The following is a 22,915-nucleotide window of genomic DNA, read 5'->3' on the forward strand; positions in this document are numbered from 1 at the left end:
ACTGGGGTTTACAGTGCTTCATTCCATACACCACAGCCCTGGTTTCAGCACGTCATTTTACACACACTGGTCCAGTTCCCATGCCCCATTTTACAGAGGGGGCCTCATTTTCCACACTCCCTTTAAACTTGCGTCCATGTATCTGTGATCTCTTAAACACTTCTGGTTCTCGCTCCCACACTTTCCAGGAAATTAACAAGGACCTTATTTTCTAAGCTACCTTTACACTTATCCTAGTTTACTGGAAAATATTATTCCACTGTGTAATATCTAAAAGTGTGAATTAAAATGTGTTAGAGTGTCATTAGCAATAACATCCAATCGTCCAGCATTGTAGTTTTATTATATGGCATTCATTGGACTATATAATAGTAAGATTAAACGAGAACTTACCAGTTTGAAGTTTGATCTTTATTTTATGAGGAGTAACGTTGAGGGAATACGTGAAGAAGCCCCGCTAGGACGCATGCGTGTCATTCTTCAAAGCAGCGGTGTGGAATCACAGATAACTATAATGACTAAACATAGTAAGATTAGAGAGAGATACCAGTTGAGTATATGATCAAGGGTGGGAGCGGAGGGCACGTATTCCCTCAACGTTACTCCTCATAAAATAAAGATCAAACTTCAAACTGGTAAGTTCTCGTTTAATCTTACTATTTTACTTCGGAGTCACGTGAGTGACTACGTGAAGATTTCAAAGCTCTGTGATTTCATGCCGTGGATGAGTCCATGACACACATCTGCCTTGGTATAGGGGAGAAATATTTTCGACATCCATACGGTATGTGGATGCAACAAACAATTTTATTAACAAAAGAAATCATAAAACCCCGAATATTGATGGGGACAAATTATATTACAGAACTTAATATAGGTTTTGAAAAAGTTCCAGTTTCCTCCACTGGTTTATTATAACATTTACGGAAAGTTCCTTCTGATGACCATCCTGCCGTTTTGAGGATCTGATCCAATGGAACATCCAACTTTTATGCTGCCGACGTAGCTGCAGCCCTGGTGGAGTGAGATTTAAAACAATTAGTATCTATACCTGCTTTAGTAAGTACTTGTTTTATCCATTTGGAAATTATCTGTTTTGTTATTCGTTTATGAGGCTGTCTGTGGCTAATGAGCAGTGCCTGTTCTGTGCCTCTGATGGTTTTGGTTTGTTTAATGTACTCTTTGAGATGTGTTACCACACACAGTCGCTCATCTGCAGGGTAGTTATTGAAAATCACTTTTAGGCCTGCCGATCCCTGTCTGTTCTGTTTTACCAGTTCCTGGATGTAAAAATGTAAATTTTCCTGCGAACTGGTCATGGTATCCAGCCTCAATTTGTGTAGGGACTGCGCCCTTTGTGCTGTGACCAATGCCATCAGCATGACCGTTTTTAAGGTCAAAGTCTGTAATGACAGGCTAGTGGCTGGAGTCCAGTTCCTTTGTAGATTCAGAACGATGCCAACATCCCATATATGGGAATATCTGGCCTTAGGAGGGTTAGCATTGAATATGCCCCTCATGAGCTTGGCTACCAAAGGGTGTGACCCCACAGGCTGTCGTTCCGTTTCTCTCCAGAGGTAGGTAGACAGGGCACTTCTGGCACAGTTGATGGCGCTGTACGTAAGTCGCTCGTCATGGTGTAAATTTACCAGAAATTCCAATACCGGTTGAATGTTTGTAGGTCTGTGGATAATGTTGTTCTGGTTGCAATACCTGTGCCATTTTCTGATATATACTAGGTATTGATTTTTTGTTGACTCTCGCTGGGCTCCAGCGATCATGTTCATAGCTCTCGTTGTTAAGCCCAGGTGTAATAAAGGAGCTTTCAGACTCTACAAACCAAAACGTTAATGTGACGATGACAAGGATGACTTGTCCTAGTTGCTGGATTTACCAGTAGATCCGGTCTGTGTTGAATGGTGATGTGAGGTTCTAATATCATCTCCTGATCATCTCCTGTACCAATGGGAACCATGGTTGGGTAGGCCAATCGGTTACTATTAAGATACCAGACGCAGAGTCTTGTCTTATCTTACTTAGTACCCGACTGATGAGGCAGAAGGGAGGGAATGCATAAAAGAACAATTTCCCCCAATGCAGCGAAAAAGCATCTGTAGCTGCTGCCCCAGGGTCTGGTTCCCATGATACATATTTTGGCACTTGGTGGTTAAGCCTGGATGCGAATAGATCGACATCTGGTGTTCCGTATCATGCTGTAATTTCAGCAAAAACTTTTTTGTCCAACATCCATTCGATGTTCTCATTGAATTTGCGTGACCTGGTGTCTGCCACTAAGTTTTGTCTACCTGGTAAGTAGGTAGCTGATATCCAAATTCCTCTGTGGATACACCATTGCCAGATCTTGTTTGCCAGATTGTCACATGATGTCGATTTGTTTCCACCCATGTGGTTGATGTATGCTACCACAGTGGTGTTATCAATTTGTAATCTTATATGCTGGTGAGATAACCCTAAGCAATATGACTTAAGGCCGTGAAAAGCTCCCAACATTTCTAAGTAATTTATGCCCAAAGTGTGTAGTAATGATGACTCCTGTTCATTCCATCTCCCACCACAGCTGGTGATGGAATCCGTGCCACCCCATCCGAGAGCACTAGCATCCGTTTGTAGTGTGATAGACGGATTGCTGATAATGATTGGATTGGAACAATGCCTAATGTTTTCTTTCCACCATTGTAGTTCTAGTATGGCTTCTTTTGGTAGTTCCATAGGTCTATCAAAATGACCTCCATTGTATTTTAGAGCTCTTATTTTTGCACTTTGTAAATTCTGATAATACAAGGGTCCGAATTGTGCAGCTGGAAAGGCTGCTATTATCTTGCCAATCATTCTCGCCACCTGTCTAATAGATGGTTTTCTTGTGTCAATGATTTTGCCGCAATCCTCCTCGAAGGCTATTGCTTTGTCTTGTGGCAAAGCCACTGACATAAGAACTGAGTTAATGGTAAATCCCAAGAAATCCATTGTTGTTGAAGGTTTCAATTTTGATTTAATTGGATGGATAATGAATCCTAGGCTTTCAAATAATTGTATAGTGGCTGTTATTGTTAATTCTGCTTGTTTTACCCTTTTGCCCAATATAAGTATATCATCCAAGTAAGCCATCACAATGTGTTTACGTTCACGTAGGAAAGCTAAGGCTGGTTTTAATATTTTGGTAAATAACGTAGGTGCAGAAGTAAGACCATTTGGTAGTGCTCTGTATTGCCAGGGTTGATCCATCCAATTAAATTTCAAATAACGTCTGTGGTCACCTGTTATGGGTACTGAATAGTAAGCATCTTTTAAATCAATGCTTGCCATATAGTAACCTTTGGAGATTAATAGTTTAGCAGTAGCAAAGGTTTCCATTTTGAAATGAATATATTTTACAAAAACATTCAAATTACTCAAATCTATGATGATGCGGCAACCACCATCTTTCTTATGTTTAATAAAAATGTTGGACACGAATTCTAAAGGTTCGTGTTGGGTTTGTTCAATTATCCCCAGTTTATGGAGTCTCTGCAGTTCAGCATGTGCTTTTGCTTTATCTTCGCCGTTAAGCCTGAACACTCTGTTCGGTACATGCTGGACTGGAGGATTACGTGGTTGTAAGAACTCTATCGTATATCCCTGGATACTGCTTAGGATATAAGTATCTGATGTCAACTTATACCATGCATCCAGATAAAAGTGTAATCTGCCACCAACACCCATGCTATCGTTAATAAGTAAGGGACCAGACCCGCCTACCTCTATGGTTACCAGTGGTCTTATTTCTTCCCTTGTCCCCGAGGACGTTGAGGCCCCGGTGTCTTGATTTGTGTTGTAGATGGGTGCATCTTCCACGAGGGCCGGCCTGGGCCATGTCCTAAAAAAGACCGCTGTTGAATTGGTCTTGCCCTCGACTGTTCTCCGGAGTAGTCCTTACGACCCATGAGTGCATAGGGGTGGTACTTCTGGGGGTAGCGTTTGGTAGCTTTTATAATTCCCAGGGCTTTGGATTCTTCATCCAAATCTTTTACCTGTTTTGGTAGGTCCCCTCCAAACAGGTAAGTATTTTCGGTGGTTGTTTCTGTTCTGCATAATCCCGCAAATTTTGGGTCTAGTACCGGCTGTATACTCTTCTTTCTGATATTATTCAGTTCATATTGGGTATTGCAGAAGAGGGCGAGGGCATCTTTGTGGTGTTGACTCATATCTTCCTCATCCAGGGTTCGTGTGAATGCCGTTATCCCTGCGGTGAGGGTTTTCAGTACTTTTTGTAGTAAGACATCCCTGGTCCTGATGCTTGCTCCTACATGTTTCCAAATACATGCGTTCATGGTTGGGACATTAAGGGATTTACAGTTCCCAGGTTGCAAGTGACGCCCCATGGTGTCAATTAGGGCTTGTCCCTGTAGCTGGTTCAGGGACATGTAATTAACACTTGCCGCTAACCTGGCTGGTAAATCATCCCCTGTGAGTTCTGGCTTCGCGAACTGAGCCACCATTTCAAGTAAGTTGCCACTTACTCCTTGCACTGAGGTGTCCATCAGTTTCTGTTCAGGGTCAGTCCAAACCTGCCCCGCTATGCTGTCCTGGGAGGCAATAGACGCTGGATACAGCCCTGAATAAGGTACTGCAGAGGGGCTGAATGTCTGCCCAGTAGAGCCAGACCCCCTCTGGAGTATTGCCTCCATCAGCCGCTCCATTTTCGTCCAGTGCTCTCGGGCACCTGGCTCTTGCGGCTTGTCCTGGACCAGCTGCCGCTCCAACGCGGTACAGAGCTTTCGAGCGCTGCCCGCTCGCGGTCGCGGGTCCCGCAGCTCTAACGCGTTCCAGTGATCTCGGTCACTGGTCACTTGCTGCTCCTCCAATTCCTTCAGCCCCACAGGCCCCTGAGCGTAGGTGGCGTGGGGCTGTTCGAAATCCGAGTCGTCCGAAAGAACGGCTCGGTCTGTTTTGCGTTTAGCCTTTCCACCCGCCGGTGGTGAGGCTAACTTCGGCACAGGTGCTCCCGACAATGGAGACAGCCCTGCCGTCTGCCGCTGCTGGCTGCCCGTTCCTGCACGGCTCTCCCCCGCCAGCTTTTTTGCAGCTTTGGTCCGTCTTCTGTCCATCCTAGAGGTAAGAAAAACGTAGATCTCTTACCTGTCTTCGCTGGTTTTATACACCAGCCCTTTAGGAGGAACGTCCTTCCTCCATCGAAATGAGTCGTGCAATGCGTGTAGCGTAATGACACGCATGCGTCCTAGCGGGGCTTCTTCACGTAGTCACTCACGTGACTCCGAAGTAAAATTGATATTTTCAAACAAAAAACAATTTTCAGTGATTTTGGAGCATAAAATGTTTCTGTACTCTGATATACCTGCTGGGACCCAGACGTTTGGTAACTCTGATGTAAAAATATTATCGTCTCCTGTGGCAGAGTATTTTTAGATATCAGTAGTTGAATTAGTTTTGTTTATGATAAAGCAATATGAGGTTGCTAAAAAAGGCACTAAATTGTCGTAAAAACAGATTCTGCTCCCCTTACTGTAGGGAGAATTAAAGGCCTTCAAAAAGATACTGGGGTACTGGAATGGTACCAGAGATGAAAGTTCATTGTAAAACTAGAAAAAAATGTTCCTTCTCCTTGAGTCAGAAAACATAACTACGTAAGAAAATTGCAACAGGAGCAAACCACTCAGCCCATCAAGCTTGCTCCACCATTCAATATGATCGTTGATCTTCCTCATGCCTCATCTCCTCTATTGTATCAGTTCTCCATACCTCTCAATTCCCTGATCCATCGAAAACATATCAATGTTCTCGTTAAGTACGTTCAATGATCTAACCTTCTCAACCGCCTTGGGGTATAGAATTCCAAAGATCCGCCACCTTGTGCAAGAAGAAGTTTCAACTAACAGAAGTTTTAAATAATGCATCCAGTAACTGCGTCCTTTCATTCAAGATTCTCCCGCTTGCGCTAATGGAGATTTGATAGAACTGCTGAAGACCATTAACAATATTATGTGAGTAAATGATGAGCGACTGTTACTTCTGGCTTAAATGTCTGCAATCACAGAAACATATGGAGGAATCTTTCCATTGAGCTGATCCCATGCCCTTGAGCACACAAGCTCCGTCAACAGAATCCACTAATGGCCTGTCTTTAAAAGTTTAAGCAAATCGGATCAGTTGTCAGATATGTAATATAAACAAACTTTATGAGTGGAACATGCCAAAGCATTCAATCATTGAATAGTTATTTTGACAACTAAAGGCTGATCCCACCCTTCCCTATAAAATTGCTGGTCTTTGCGTGTCTTTGTGATATGTGATGATATATATGGTGCATTTTTAACAAATATAATTGAACAGCAAAGATGTAAACTGGAAGAGAGACCACACAGAGTGCATAATTTTGAAAAGGATGAAGGGGCATTATAAATTGCTTCTAAAACGGGTTTTCAAGGATAGAAATATGTTATTGGTATTGGTTTTATTATCATCACATGTACCAAGATACAGTGACACATTTTGTTTGTGTGCTATCCAGTTAAATCAACCATTAGCATTTGAACAGGTTCCACATGGTAGGCTGATCTGGAAGGATATGGGGAAAGCCGGTTAACTGGATACTGAATTAATTTCATGGAAGGAGCAGAGAGTGCTGGAAGAATAGTGTTTTTTTGGACTGGAAGTCTGTGACCAGTGGTGTGCTTCAGGGATCAGTGCTGGGTCCATTTATATCAAAGACATGGATGAGATTGTTCAAAGCATGATCAGTTATTTTTCAGATGCCAATAAACTTGGTGGTATCATAGACAGTGAAGATGGTAATCAAAAGTTACAGCAGGATTTTGATCAAATGGTCAATAGACAATAGACAATAGGTGCAGGAGTAGTCCATTCGCCCCCTCGAGCCAGCACCGCCATTCAATGTGATCATGGCTGATCATCCCCAATCAGTATCCCGTTCCTGCCTTCTCCCCTTATCCCCTGACTCCGCTATTTTTAAGAGCCCTATCTAGCTCTCTCTTGAAAGCATCCAGAGAACCTGCCTCCACCATCATCTGAGGCAGAGAATTCCACAGACTCACCACTCTCTGTGAGAAAAAGTGTTTCCTCGTCTCCGTTCTACATGGCTTACTCCTTATTCTTAAACTGTGGCCCCAGGGTTCTGGACTCCCCCAACATCGGGAACATGTTTCCTGCCTCTAGCGTGTCCAAACCCTTAACAATCTTATATGCTTCAATGAGATACCCTCTCATCCTTCTAAACTCCTGAGTGTACAAGCCTAGCTGCTCCATTCTCTCAGCATATGACAGTCCCGCCATCCCGGGAATTAACATTGTAAACCTACGCTGCACTCCCTCAATAGCAAGAATGTCCTTCCTCAAATTAGGGGACCAAAACTGCACACAATACTCCAGGTGTGGTCACACTAGGGCTCTGTACAACTGCAGAAGGACCTCTTTGCTCCTATATTCGATTCCTCGTGTTATAAAGGCCAACATACCATTCGCTTTCTTCACTGCCTGCTGTACCTGCATGCTTACTTTCATAGACTGATGAACAAGGACCCTCAGATCCCGTTGTACTTCCCCTTTTCCCAACTTGACGCCATTTAGATAGTAATCTGCCTTCCTGTTTTTGCTACCAAAGTGGATAACCTCACATTTATCCGCATTAAACTTCATCTGCCATGCATCTGCCCACTCCCCCAACCTGTCCAAGTCACCCTGCATTCTCATAGCATCCTCTTCACAGTTCACACTGTGTCATCTGCAAATTTGCTGATGTTACCATGAATCCCTTCATCCAAATCATTGATGTATATTGTAAATAGCTGCGGTCCCAGCACTGATCCTTGCGGTACCCCACTAGCCACTGCCTGCCATTCTGAAAGGGATCCGTTAATCCCTACTCTTTGTTTCCTGTCTGCCAACCACTTCTCTATCCATGTCTGCACTCTACCCCCAATACCATGTGCCCTAATTTTGCCCACTAATCTCCTATGTGGGACCTTATCAAATGGTCTGAGGTATATGGAATGAGCTGCCAGAGGATGTAGTTGAGGGAGCTGCTAAAACTGCTTTTGAAAGGCATTTGGACAGGTACATGAATGGATACTTGGTATATGGATAAAAGGTTTAGAGGGATATGGGCCAAACTCAGGCAAATGGGGCATCTTATTTGGCATGGACAAGCTGTGCCAAATAACCTTTTTTCATGCTCTATGTATTAATGGAACCAAACCATACAAGAGTACAACAGGTAGTGCAAAGAGAAAGGAAACAGTGGCGCAGCGGTAGAGTTGCTGCCTTACAGCATTTACAGCACCGGAGACCCGGGTTCGATCCCAACTACGGGTGCTGTCTGTACGGAGTTTGTATGTTCTCCCCGTGACCCGCGTGGGTTTTTTCCGAGATCTTCGGTTTCCTTGCACACTCCAAAGACGTACAGGTATGTAGGTTAATTGGCTTGGTGTATGTGTAAATTGTCCCTAGTGTGTGTACAATAGTGTTAATATGTGGGGATCGCTGGTTGGTACGGACCTGGTGGGTCGAAGGGCCTGTTTCCCTGCTGTATCTCTAAACCAAACTAAACTGAGTACAACATATAGTATTACAGCTACAGAAAAAATGCAGATAAAAAAAGTGCAAAGGCGGCAACAAGGTAGATCGGGGGATCATGAATGCATCATAAGCTTATCAGAGGTCTGATTAAGAGTCTGAAAGCAGCAGAGGGAAAAAGCTGTCCATGAATCTCAGGTTATGTGCAATATCAAGTGCCAGAGTGAGGCAAATTGGCTACGCACTTAAAGGTGTAACAAACAGAAAGATATATTAATGGGATTACATGTAGGAAGGTGGAAGAAAGGATGTGCATTGTATAAACGTTACTAGATTACCTATTTCTGTGCCAGCGATTCTTTGATGGTACTTTTGTATGGTTTGTATGAAGCAGGTGCTTCATTTTGAGAACAGCTTGTAGAACAACATACATAACTCTTCATTGCTAATGACATTGTGGATGGATAGGACGAAATTGTTACCTTTAAGTGGTAGTCAAGTTTAGATTGTGATATTGATGTATACTTTTGGTTAATTTGAGAAGAAAGAACAATTGGGTTGGAGTTCTAAATGGACGTGATTTGTCAATCGTTCAACGATGTTGATTTTTCAGAAACTTTCAGAGTATTGCAAGTAAAACCACGTTTAATTGGTTTCTAAAATTAACTCAAGTGCATCAGACCATAGAAACCAAAATTACTGAAGGAAAAATCAAATGAAAGAGTAATGTGAAAACTGTCTGCATAAGTATTCCGTCTCCAGCAGCATGTTATTCTGGTACTTTGTAATCTTGGAACATGCCAAGAATGACGTATTCTTTAATAGTAACCCTTGTCCCAATGTGAAATGAAAGCCTTCATTTACCATGAGGCTGGGATTGCCTACATGTGGTAATTAATCCATTCTCCAGTCTCGGTTCTCTGATCCCCAGGATACAGCACAATAATGCTCTGCATTCAATTCAATTGAACAGAAAGACTGCATGGAAACAGTCCCTTCAGCCTACCAAGTCCATGCCACCCATCGATCACCTATTTACACTAGTTCTATGTTATCCCACTTTTGCATCTACTCCCTGCTTACTAGGGGCAGTTATACAATGGCCAATTAACCAACAAGCCTGCAAATCTTTAGGATGGGGGAGGAATCCGGAGCACCTTGAGGAAGCCATGTGCTCACAGGGAGAACGTGCAAATTCCACATCGCCATCCATCATCCAAGGTCAGAATCAAATCCAAGACAATGGCACCGTGAGCCAGTAGCTCTGAAGTTAAAAGTATCTGCATACATTTAACAATAATAGAACAGTGTGAGAACTCAGTGGGTCAAACAGTATCTGTAGAGGTAAAGAGTATGTCGACGTTTTGGTTGTGACCCTGCATCAGGGCTAAGGAAGAACAGGAAAGAATGCTGATATATCGTACAGTGCATATTGTGGAGGGAGGGGGAGCGTGTGATAGAGACAGAGGTAGAATTACATGGTGAGGGGATAATGGGCAGATGGAATCAGATGACGGACAGCCGAGTGTGTGGGAAGTGAGCACCGGGGCTGTGGGTTACCTGAAATGTGGAAAATTGAATGTTCATACCATGGGTTGCAACGTACCCAAGCAGAATACATGATGTTGTTCCTCCAATGGAACGGGTGCAGGAGGTTTACCAGAATGCTGCCTGGATTGGGACGTTAGACTTTTTTAGATTGTTTTCTCTGGAACGCCGCAGCTTGAGGGGAGTACATAAAACATGAGAGGCAGATGCAGTAGACAATCAGATCCTTTTTACCACCATGGAAACATAAGACGAAAGGAGCAAAGCTTTTTACACAGACGGAGTGGTTGCCTGGAACACACTGCTACAGATGGTGATGGAGGCAGATATGATCGCAGCCTTTAATAAGCTTTTAGATAGACACAGGGTATGCAGAGAATGGAGGCCTGTGGATTATGTGCAGGCAGATGAGATTAGTTTATTTTGGCATCATGTTTGCTATCGTCATGATGAGCCGAAGGGCCAGTCCCTGTGCTATGCTGTGTTATGGTCTCCGTTCAATTTGCATTTGGCTTCTCCATAGCAATGGAGAAGACTGAGGACAGATAGTCCACTGTGGGAATGGGAAAGAGAGTAAAATGACATGCTCAAGGAATCTTGAGATTGCTTAAACTTTTTGTCAACTAGTATTTAAAGAATTTTCAGCAGCTTTGATAAATCAATCTACTAAACTTAAATTGATTTATTCTTCATGTACATAAGTCTGGACATGGGCTGGAAACTGTAAAATATGCCAAAGGAGTAAGGAAAAGGCTGCAATGGGATCCAGCAAAGGAGGGTCTGAGTGTTCGAGGAAATTAAATGATAATAAAATGATATGGTAGGTGCTCTGTCATTACAGCTTCAGTTATATTAACTTTAATTAGTATTGGCGCGCTGAGGTGGAATAAAGGCAGCAGAAACTGGAAAGTAATGTGTAACATTCACACCACAAAAGTGCCAGGCAATTACTGTCTGACACTCAACACGAGAGGGTCCAACTATTTAACCCTGGAATACAATGACTGCATCTTCTGTGAGCTTCCCACTGTTAACCTCCTGGGGATCACTTCTGACCAGAAACCAACTGGACCAAGCACATACGTATCATGCCCATGGGAGCAGGGCAGCCTTTCCACTGTCTACAAATCATGATGGGACACTATCCACCTGCAGGAATTAATTGATCTTCAGCCATGCTCAGGAAATGTGATGCCATCGAGATATGGAAATTGTTAGAAACATTTTGTTCTCTTGTGGCGCTGCTATGAGGTGACAGGAAGATGACAAAGATAACCTGACATCCCACTTTGTAAATTCTTGCGTCATTAATATTAATTGCCGTATTGATGTTCATTGCTTGTACACATCATTGAAGGTCAACATACAGGCGCAGCAAGCAATTAGGATGTCAAATAGCATGTGATTTTTTGTGACGTGGAAGTTTGCTTCCTTGGTTGCATTGCAAAAGTTAAGGGCCTGAGTGAGACCACAGTATTGCGTATAGTTATGGCCTTTCTCCCTAAGAAAGGATACTTGTAATCGAGAGAGTAGGGAAGATTTACTCGATCAGTTCCAGGAATAGTAGGGTTATGTTTGAGAAGAGACTGAGTAGACGGTGACTGTACTCCTTGGAGTTTAGAAGAATGGGCAATCTCATTGAAACTTACAAACTTCTTGATGGTAGGACAGGAGAGATGCAGGAATGATCCACCCCCTGAATGAAATGCCTCAGATGAGGGTGAACCACATAACGATATTAGGGTAAGCATAGTAGGACTAAGATGTAGAGAAATATCTTCACTCAATGATGATGAACATCTGTAATTCTCTACTCTGGAGTGCTGTGGAGGATCAGTCATTGTGTTCATTTAAAACACAGACGGTCAGATTTCGAGACATTAAGGATAAGTAATAATAATAATAATAAATTTTATTTAATGGGCGCCTTTCAGACATCTCAAGGACACCTTACATAGTAATCGGAATAAAAACATATAATCGGAATATAACAAGTAATAAAGACATCACAGAGACACAAATTAAAAACAGAATTCAATCCAAAAACAGAAAATCAAACACACAGTGTGAAGTAGGGATGTGGGATAGTGCTGGAAAGTGTAACTGAGATAAAGAATCTGCTGAGATCTTGGTGAAAGCCCGGCTTGAAGAGCCGGATGTTCTTATGTAATCAGTCTAAATTCGTATATAACCTCTACTCCCCATTTTCTTGGTTCATTAATCTTTTTACAGACCCCCGAGTCAAAAGGTTCCACAATCAAGTCCAATTGGAGAGATGTGAGCACGGAATCTAGCTGGCAGTGTGCTTAACTGAAGGGGAAATTGCTATCTTTCAGAAAACACTCGAAATCAAGGCCCAGTATGTTCTCTTGGGTGGATGTAAAACATTCCTTGGCAGTATTTTGTAGGGACAGTTATCATTGGATTTAGAAAAAAGATGATTAGCAATGGAATCAAAAGAGACATGAAGAAAATATTTTTCTGCAGTTCGGCTCTGGAAAGTACTGCCAAGGAAGTGAGCTTTGAAAGAAAAATATTTGCAGGACCAATGAAGAAGATCTGAATAGTGGGGTTAGGGTTCCTCTTACATTGAATTGGCATGGTCTTGATGGACTAGATAACCTAATTTCATGTGCCTTTGTTGTACCTTTGTTGTACCTTTGTGATTCTATCCACTAAAACAGATTATTTAATCATCATTCTATTTCTGCTTGTCAGAACTTGGTGTGTGCAAATGAACAATTTCATTCCTATGTCATGAGGGTTACCTTGCAACAATGCCTGCACTTGAGACGTATTAGTTGGTCATGAGGCTTTTTGAAAGGGATGGGAATAGCGGAGTGAAGAATGAAAATTGATTTGCCACTGTTCTCAATGGCTAGTACTGCAAAATAGTGAGACCAAGTGTAGGCTCGGCGATCGCTTCGCCCAACACCTCCGCTCGGTTCGCATTAATCTACCTGATCTCCCGGTGACTCAGCACTTCAACTCTCCCCTCCCATTCCGAATCCTGACCTTTCTGTCCTGGGCCTCCTCCATGGCCAGTGTGAGGACCACTGTAAATTGGAGGAGCAGCACCTCATATTTTGCTTGGGCAGTTTACACCCCAGCGGTATGAACATTGACTTCTCTAATTTCAGGTAGTCTCTGCTTTCTCCTCCCCTTCTCAGCTCTCCCTCAGCCCTCTGGCTCCGCCTCTTCCTTTATTCTTCCTGCCCCCCTCACCCTCACATCAGTCTGAAGAAGGGTTTCGACCCGAAACGTTGCCTATTTCCTTCGCTCCATGGATGCTGCCTCACCCACTGAGTTTCTCCAGCATTTTTGTCTACCTTCGATTTTCCAGCATCTGCAGTTCCTCCTTAAGTAATATAGTGAATGGTCAGTTACATTGCAGCATGGCATGACCTTCTGGATATCCTGCACACTTCATGTGCTTAAGTCCTAGATGTCCTGATGGTGGTTCTCCTCGGACCCTCTTGCTCAGTATGGTTTGACTCATTTTTATCTTCCATTTCACTGCCACTTTAACTATCAACCTCTGACCAAGTTTTTATTAATCTATTGAACAGATATACTCAAGAGCACTATATATTTTTGATATACGTGTCTCCTCAGCTATGTTTGCACTCTGTTTTATTAAGTTCTCGTTATTTTCCAAGAATCTCCCCTTTTTGTTGTGAATGTAATTTATGTTCATCTATTTTAGTGGCTCATTGTTTCAGGTGACATTGTTTACTTCCATTTTCCTCCAGCAACTTTTTAACCGGTAACATGAATGTCGACTCAACTGTCATGTTAGACCAATTAGGACCATAATCTCAAACAAACACTGACTAATATAATTTCAAATGTGGCCTTATCAGGATTCATGACACTTTAAATTGGTAAGAAGTGAGAAAATTGTGATTATAGTATTTGCCTAAATCATACCCCTTTCTGATCACATCAGTCTCAAGCAGGGTCCCGACCTGAAAAGTCACTTATCTATGTCCTCCTAAAATGTTGCCTAACCAACTAAGTTACTCCAGCACTTTTCTTTTGGTAAGCTAACATCTGCAGTTCATTGTTTCTCAATACAAAGTACATGTTACTTTAAAAAAATACAGAGTGAGCAAAAGTATTCATTTCACTGAAACCAAATATTTCATGTAAATGTATTTGAAATATATTACTTCATAATGTCTTAAAGTTCATTTTTAATAGTGTATGTAATTAAGCGCGAACGTTTCAACCAATAGAGCAAATGTATCATAAAATCATTGTAATCATTGAATTCAAATATAAATAATGAGATTATGAGCATAGCAAGAAAAGGGAGTCCATTGGACAAAATCTGATTATTGCAATTTTCTCACCTTATTCCTACAAGGATGATCATCAACTTTTATCTTGGTTCCTTTGATCTTTCTTCTAGTAATTAATTTTGCCATTTGGAGAAATGAAAGGCATTAAACATGTCTGTTTAGTATTCCACCCCTCTAGTTGTGTGCAGTGTGGAACAAAGAGTTAAAAAAGTCTGAGGCTTGATTTATGGTGGTTTGAGTTCTTCAGACTAAATCTTAGCCAAAAGATATGTAGTAGAAGTGGTTTAAATCGGCATGAGAGTAAGCTATCTACGGGCTTCTACTTAAAGTTGGGAATCTTGGCATGCTGACCTAGTTTTCTGCAGCTCTGTGGGTTTGCAGTGAGATGCGGCTGCAGCTGCCGACAGTCGCTCTATTGTTTCAGTTAGTTTCTTTAAAGGAAAACCAATAGCGAGTGAGCATCTCGCTTGCCTCAGGGTACAATTCAATGGAAGCATGTTTCTAAAGTCTCGCATTCAGCGCTTTGTGAAAACTTTACAAGACTGAACTGAGTCAACCCACAGTTTATTTTTAATGTTGGATGGGACTACTTTTCATAACTTACACTTTTGCTGAACTTGTTAAATACGAGACATGCTGCTGGGTAAGTAAAACCATGTGGAAACAAGATTTCAGTTTCTAACTGCCATCTGCAAGATTAGTACGTGAACTATTCATGGAGATTGGTTGATCTTTAAGAAGTCTAATGAATTATTTCTGGAAGAGTGTACTTTAGATAACTTAGCTCTGAATTAATGAAAGTTATTTAGTAATTTAAACTCACAATTGTATAAGGATGTTCAGTAACAGATATTTTTGGAATTCTTTGAACACATGTTTTTTAAAAGAAATACTGTGGTTGTCATATAATTGTAATGAAATTCGATTATCAAAATCACATCTAGTAAATAAATGTATGGCACATGATGGAGTTAATATTTTATAATGGATACAGACATCTGATTTTGTGAACTTGTACAGTGACATTAATATAGTGTTACAGATTATATTGTTCATTTAAAACAATAGAAAATAGATTTGAACTTCTTCTGTGATGAATAGTCAGTTCCGTGAGTGCAAAGAAAAATAAAGTGAAGAATATGTATTTGTTAACAACAAGCACGGAAGTGAACTGCTTCTTGTGTTTGCGTGCTACATGGCACACACAGCACATTACAGGGAAAGTTAGCTGCACAATATGGGTTGCCAACACACCCGATCATTGAACTGGCAACAAAATAATTTGTTTAATGGATTGGAGATAAATCACTCCACAAACAAATGTGCCAATTCAAAACAGCTTGTAGTTTTCATTTTATGGCCATTTTTTCATAAAATATTCACTTAATCAGTCATTGAATTATATGTAGTTATATGTGCTACAGTCTCATAAACAACTATTTCAAATTAAATTTTTGGAACCTCACTCCCTGAATACAGTATGGTTTGTTAGCTTCAGTCAACCAAAGAAGTGATTGATTACCACTTAAAATTCCCTATTAGTGCAAAACATTAATATCTTGGCTTCTGGGATGATTTCTACTTGTTGTCTTCTGTTGCAGAATCAATTCTTTTGTTTAAATGAATAATATTTATTGGACTAGCACATGATTTACTGAGTGTTTTTATTGCTGTTGATTTAGCATTGCCACAGAATCTTCCCTATTAGTTCACAAGGTGTACTTGTTAGTTCTTGTAGAAATTCACTTGGCATAAAGCAGTTGCACAAACAAGGAATTTTTCTCATTTGCCTGAGGGCAAATGTTAATTATCTGTGTACCTGTGACTTTTGCAGCTGCCTTAAAAGTTTCAATTAGATAAGATTAAGGCAAGGTTCCTAATCTCCATTGAGATGGTATCTGGTTTGTTCATTATGTTTTTGCAGGTTAAAAAACATTAACAGAAATTCTTCATAAGAGCATTTGACAGTCTATCACCAGAATACTCACTTTGGGAAATGATTTATTAAGCCTCTATGCATAGCACACTTGAATAAAGTACAGTATAGCATGTTAGTTTTAGTCAACCAAGTGAGTGCTTACAACATAAATTTACCTTTGTTCAAAGTCTGCGAGAGTTTCAAAGAGCAAACTGGCAAGTGACTAGCTATGTTTTCTTATCCCCAAAAGGAAGACTGCGTGTATTAACCTATAAATTAGATGTTTGCAGCGGAAATAATTACAGCCTGGCTGGAACCAAAGAATACATACAGATTTTAGCATAGTTTTATGCTTAAGATGTTTGACATTCTTTTTTCATTGTTTACTCTTTGTTTAAATATATTGATTTACTTGTAGACTACTTATTAACATTTGGGAAATCAGATCCTTAAATAAGGTAAATAATCAAATAATTATCGAGTATTTCATATTTTGACATGGATGATTTGAAGCAAACTTCCTTGTGTTCATTGACATGTTGACCCCCACCTTGTTTTTACTCTTGTTTTTACTCTTGTTTGGAAGTCCCCAAAAAGACTTTGTGATGTGGAATGATTGACAGGGTGACCAGTTCATCCAGTGGTGCAAATTTAATCCATTCAAGGATCAGATACCCAGTGATAATACATGTTTAGAAGGAACTGCAGATGCTGGTTTAAACCGAAGATAGACAAAAAAACTGGGGTAACTCAGCGGGTCAGACAGCATCTCTGGAGAAAAGGAATAGGTGACATTTCGGGTCTGAAGACAGTCTGAAGAAGTGTCTCGACCCGAAACGTCACCTATTCCTTTTCTCCTGAGATGCTGTCTGACCCGCTGAGTAATTACAGCTTTTTGTGTCCATACCCAGTGATAATAGCTGACTTTATTTGTGTGCTGTATAATTGGATAATTTGGATATCTTTCAGTGCTATATTAGATGTTCGAGGAACATTGCGTCTTCAGATCTTTCGGGCAGGTTCTCAAGAAAATGTTTGATAATTTATGGAAACTGATCTCCTGTCAAAGTATTCAATATTTCTGCAACAACGATTTCTACAAAATGCATAATTACAAAATGGAACTGATTCTGAGTGTGCATGCTTATTCTTGCACATATGTTCCATGAAATTTGATTAGTAGGCCTTGAGGCTAAAACTCACAGTGTGTGCAACTCTGCTCCCCTAAGATTCCAGTTTACGGAGGCCATGCATATAGCATGCAAGGCTATATTCATGGCCTTACTTCAGGCAATCTTCTAATATTCTTTTGATGATTCCCATATATTAGTTTTTGGCTCCTGAACTTCTGCATCTCTGCATACTCCATCATGTGAGGTCCTCAACACAGCTTGTTTAAGTTTCATTCTTAAAACTGTGGCAGATTTGTATCATATTTGAATTTGGTTTATTTATTGACCTCACTATGGCAGGCAGTAGCTGTTTGTCATCACGTTTGTCCGACGGTTACAGCGGTAATTTTGAAACTACTCATTTTGCACAAATCTGCAGTCGCAAGCAGCTGTGAAACGCAACTGTAATCACACGCAAGGCGCAGAATGGGCAGCACAATGGGCCATCCTGGAGTTATTATGATTTTAGACTTTGAAGAAGGAAAGAGGCAAATCTGTTTACATTCCCAATCTCTGACAACAACGCGTACTTGGTCCAAGGTCCAAATTTTAAAAGGCAGAAATACCCCCTTGATCTTTCCCAGGGAGATCTGATTTGGTTGTCACTGAGTTGTCACAGACGTTTCATCAAAGAAAAGGCTCTGCAAAGTCCCTGTTGCTGTGGAAATTTAATTTTTGACATGAGCGAATCCTTTCAACTCTGTGCTCCTGATCGTAATTGCCAGAACTGGGTCAAATGACAGATCAGGAAGATGAAAAAAGTTGTGCTTGTTGGTTGAAACACCTTTGTTAATTTTGACAGAAGAGGTAAAAGCATTTTTACCAGATAGCTGGCTTCCCCAACATTCATGTGACTAACCATGGTCCTATCAACCACTCTGAGCATTCATGAATGGGAAGGACTATCATTCTATTAATGTATAAACCGTGCCAGACTCTATAAACTGAATAACATGGATGTAAGTGTTACTGTGACAGACACCATGGTGCCATTGCATTGTGCAAAGTCTGCTTTGTTAGCTTCATGGAGCAAACAGTTTAGGTATAAAACTGTTGAAGGGAAACAATTATCCCGGTTAGAAACAAAGGCCACACAATGAGGCTGCAGTCACTGAACCACCTAGGGGCATGGAACTGACGTTTCATTTAGATTATTTTCTGGCAAATCATTTGCAATAATGCTTTTGACTTTTGAAAATGATCGGTGTCAACTCACCTTGCATAAATTTGTAATACAGAAAAATAAAACAAATTAGCCAGAGCATTAGGAAAATGGTTCTGTGACCTTGGATGGACAGAAGAATAGTTACAAGTGGTGTGATGTAAGGGAAATTGGTAGGTCAGCCACTTATGGAACTTTCATCATGAATTCATAATTGTCTTGTATTCTTTAATGCTGTCAAGTAGCTTGTGCCGCAACCACTATTACACCTGTTTCCCTCCAGGTGCTGACATATATCATTACCTTAAGGTAATGAGTTATTATTAATGCAAGATTTTTTGTTAATCCACAACATATTTTTGGCCAAATATGTCAGTTCACATAAGAGTCCTCTCACCGAGAGGCAGAATAAGCACAGCAGGGGTAAACAATCCATTGTTGTTCCTCGCGAATCAATACAAGTCACCATGAAAGAAAGTGTAACCAATTTATTTTTCCCGATGAAGTTTACTGTGTTTCAGTGCTAACTATTCCCTGCATCAACTGTGATGCTGCAGGGTTTATCAATGGAACCTTACACAAACTTAGAAGTAACATAATGGGAAAGATCGCCAGGGCGATATGGGCCAGATATAAATCAAAATAAAACGAAAGCACAATGCTGGATATTTAAAATCAAAACAGAAAATGCTGGAAACAACCAGCAAGTCAGGCAGCATCTGTGGAAAAAGAAATAGAGATAACATTTCCGGACTGAGACCATTTGTTGAAGTTTTCCGGGCGTAAAATGTTAATTTCTAATTTTATTTCAGATTTCCAGCATCTGCAGCATTTTTGAATTTTGATTCACATCTGGTCCAGATTATCCTGGTGATCTTTCCCATTTTGCCGCTTCTTAGCATCTATAAGGTTCCAATTACAGACCATACAATCTCACAGTGTTCAAAAGGGATCTGCAGATGCTGGAATATCGAAGGTACAATCTCACAGTGTTTGGTCTGTAATTGGAACCTTTTTCAAACTTAGAAGCACTGGTATACAGTAAACTTCAGCAGGGAAAATAAACTGGTTGGACTTTCTTTCAAATCCTTTGAAATTACTTTCTACTGATGTTGCCTGACCTGGAGCAGATGTGGCCCAGGTACAGCATTAACCCACCCCTCCCAACTTGCACAATATCCCAAAGAGAGAAAAAAAACTACCAAATGCAAAAGGCAATTGAAGAAGGAAGTTAGTCTTTGTTTGTTTGCCGCATCTTTCCTTGTAATAATTCATTCAGGTAAAAGCGGTTCCAGACATTTAAACCCATTCTCCAAAACATTCTGAAACGGTTCAGATAAGACTGCCTGTTAATTCTAAGTGCTAGTTAGAGAAACAAGGAACTGCAGATGCTAGTTTATAAAAAACGACACAAAGTACTGAAGTAACTACCCAAAATGGTGTTAGGTAAACTGTTGGGACTGAGAGCAGATAAAGCACCAGGGTCTGATGGTCTGCATCCCAGAATACGCAAGGAGGTGGATGCATTGGTGATCATTTTCCAATGTTCTGTTGAATCCGGATCAGTTCCTGTGGACTGGAGGGTAGCCAATGTAATCCCACTTTTTAAGAACGGAGGGATAGAGAAAACGAGGATTTATAGACCAGTTAGCCTTACATCGGCGGTGGGGAAGATGCTTGAGTCTATTGTTAAAGATGTTATAGCAGCACATTTGGAAAGCAGTAACAGTATAGGTCAATGTCAGCATGGATTTATGAAAGGGAAATCGTGCTTGACTAATGTAACAAGTTGAATGGATAAGGGAGAGCCAGTGGATGTGGTGTATCTGGGCTTTCAAAAAGCTTTTGACAGGGTCCCACACAAGAGATTAGTGTGCAAAATTAGAGTACATGATATTGGAGGTAGGGTATTAACATGGATAGTGAACTGGTTGGCAGACAGGAAGCAAAGAGTAGGAATTAACGGGTCCTTTAGCAGTGACTAGTGAGGTGCCGCAAGGCTCGGTGCTGGGACTCCAGTTATTTACAATATACATTAAAGATTTAGACGAGGGAATCAAATGGGACATCTCCAAGTTTGCGGATGACACAAAGCTGGATGGCAGTGTGAGCTGCGATGAAGATGCTGTGAGGAAGTATAATGCGGATAAATGTGAGGTTATTCACTTTGGTGGCAAGAACAGGAAGGCAGATTATTATCTGAATGGTGTCAGTTAGGAAAAGGGGAGGTGCAACGAGATCTGGGTGTGTTTGCACATCAGTCACTGAAAGTAAGCATCCAGGTACAGCAGGCAGTGAAGTAAGCTAATGGCATGTTGACCTTCATTGCGAGAGGATTTAGGTTTTGGAGCAAAGAGATCCTATTGCAGTTGTACAGGGCCCTGGTGAGACCACACTTGGAATATTGTGTGCAATTTTGGTCTCCTAATTTGAGGAAGGACTTTATTGCTATTGATGGAGTGCAGCGAGGGTTCACCAGGTTAATACCCGGGATGGCAGGATGAAAGAATGATGAAAGAATGAGTCAACTAGGCTTGTATTCACTGGAATTTAGAAGGATGAGAGGCGATCCGAGAGGAACATATACAATTCTCAAAAGGATTGGACAGGCTAGATGCAGGAAAAATATTACCGATGTTTGAGTCTAGAACCAGGGTTCACAGTTTAAGAATAAGAGGTAGGCCATTTAGGATTGAGATGAGGAAAAATCTCTTCACCCAGAGAGTTATGAATCTGTGGAATTCACTGCCACAGAAGGCAGTGGAGACCAAATCACTGGATGTTTTCAAGAAAGAGTTAGATTTAGCTCTTAGGGCTAAATGAATCAAGGGATATGGGCAAAAAACAGGAACGGGTTACTGATTTTAGATGATCAGCCACGATCAAATTGAATGGCGGTGCTTGCTCGAAGGGCCGAATGGCCTACTCCACCTATTTTTCTATGTTCTATGTTTCTAAAACATCATCCGTCCATCTTCTCCAGATATGCTGCCTGACCCGCTGAGTTTTTTCAGCACTTTGTTGTAAAACTGGTAGATATATCTTGGCTCTCAACCTCACCTACCACATAAGTGTATAGAATTATGAGAGCCGTAATTAGGATAGACAGTCAGAACCTTTTTCCCCGGATGGAAATGTCAGAGTAGAGGGTATAGTTACATGGTGAGAGGAGCCAAGCTTAAAGGAGAGGAGTGGGGTGAGTTTTTTTTACACAGAGGGTGGTGGGTGCATGGAAATAACTGCCAGTGGTGGTGGTGGAGGCAGATATGACAGTAGTGTTTAAGAGGGTTTAGATAGGCACATGGATATGCTGGAATTATGCATCATGTGTTGGAAGATGAGTTTAGTTTATCTTGATATTATGTTCAGCACAGGCATTATGGGTTGAAGGGACTGTTGATGTGATGTATTCTTTTATGGTCAATGTATATCTTTGAGATACGTAAATGTTTAACGGTACATATTTAACGTTAGTTACCACAATTTGGGTATTTAACTGCTCGAAATCTGGCTGTGCAATCAATATGTCATAAGAGTGGCCTTCTTTACCATATCGTAATCAAAACTATTGGCAGGATTGGCAGGTGAATATCCATCCATCAACACACAGCTTCCTTGTAACACTATGTTCTGCCCTTTATTTATTTTCTTTTTTACGCTGACTTTTATACTGAAAGAATGGGTCGACTGGGCTTGTATTCACTGGAATTTAGAAGGATGAGAGGAGATCTTATAGAAACATATTAAATTCTTAAGGTATTGGACAGGCTAGATGGAGGCAAAATGTTCCCCATGTTGGAGGAGTCCAGACCCAGCGGGTCACAGTTTAAGTAGGCCATTTAGTACTGAGATGAGGAAAAACTTCTTCACCCAGAGACATGTGATTCTGTGGAATTTTCTGACACAGAAGGCAATGGAGGCTAATTCACTGGATGTTTTCAAGAGAGAGTTAGATATAAGTCTCAGGGCTAATAGAAACAAGGGATATGGTGAGAAAGCAGGAACGGGGTACTGATTTTAGATGTTCGGCCATGATCATATTGAATGGCGGTGTGGGTTCGAAACGTTGAATGGCCTATTCCTGCATCTATTTTCTATGTATCTAAGTTTCTATTTTTCATGTATGGTATGGTATGATTTGCCTGGATAGCACTCAAAACAGCATCATAATACTAAATCAATACAAATTCCAAACATCATTGTGACATTTCACATGCTGGTACGCGATGGTACCTCAGGAGGGTTTTTAATAAAAAGTGAGATG

At 41.0% G+C, this 22,915-nt stretch overlaps 1 protein-coding gene across 2 annotated transcripts in view; it reads left to right on the forward strand.

Moving 5' to 3' along the window:
* The window catches only part of znf385b (zinc finger protein 385B), a 263,021-nt gene that overhangs the window by 81,546 nt on the left and 158,560 nt on the right, over positions 1-22,915 (forward strand). The window contains exon 1 of one of the 2 annotated variants that reach the window (XM_033023839.1): positions 14,733-15,042. The exons of the other annotated variant lie outside the window; for it this stretch is intronic. Coding sequence (XP_032879730.1) covers positions 15,033-15,042 — 10 coding nt within the window. The 5' untranslated portion in view covers positions 14,733-15,032. Of the gene's footprint in view, positions 1-14,732; positions 15,043-22,915 lie in introns of those variants that run through there. 2 annotated transcript variants of the gene reach the window in all.

This window comes from Amblyraja radiata, chromosome 7 (assembly GCF_010909765.2).
Source record: "Amblyraja radiata isolate CabotCenter1 chromosome 7, sAmbRad1.1.pri, whole genome shotgun sequence".
Lineage (NCBI taxonomy): Eukaryota > Metazoa > Chordata > Chondrichthyes > Rajiformes > Rajidae > Amblyraja > Amblyraja radiata.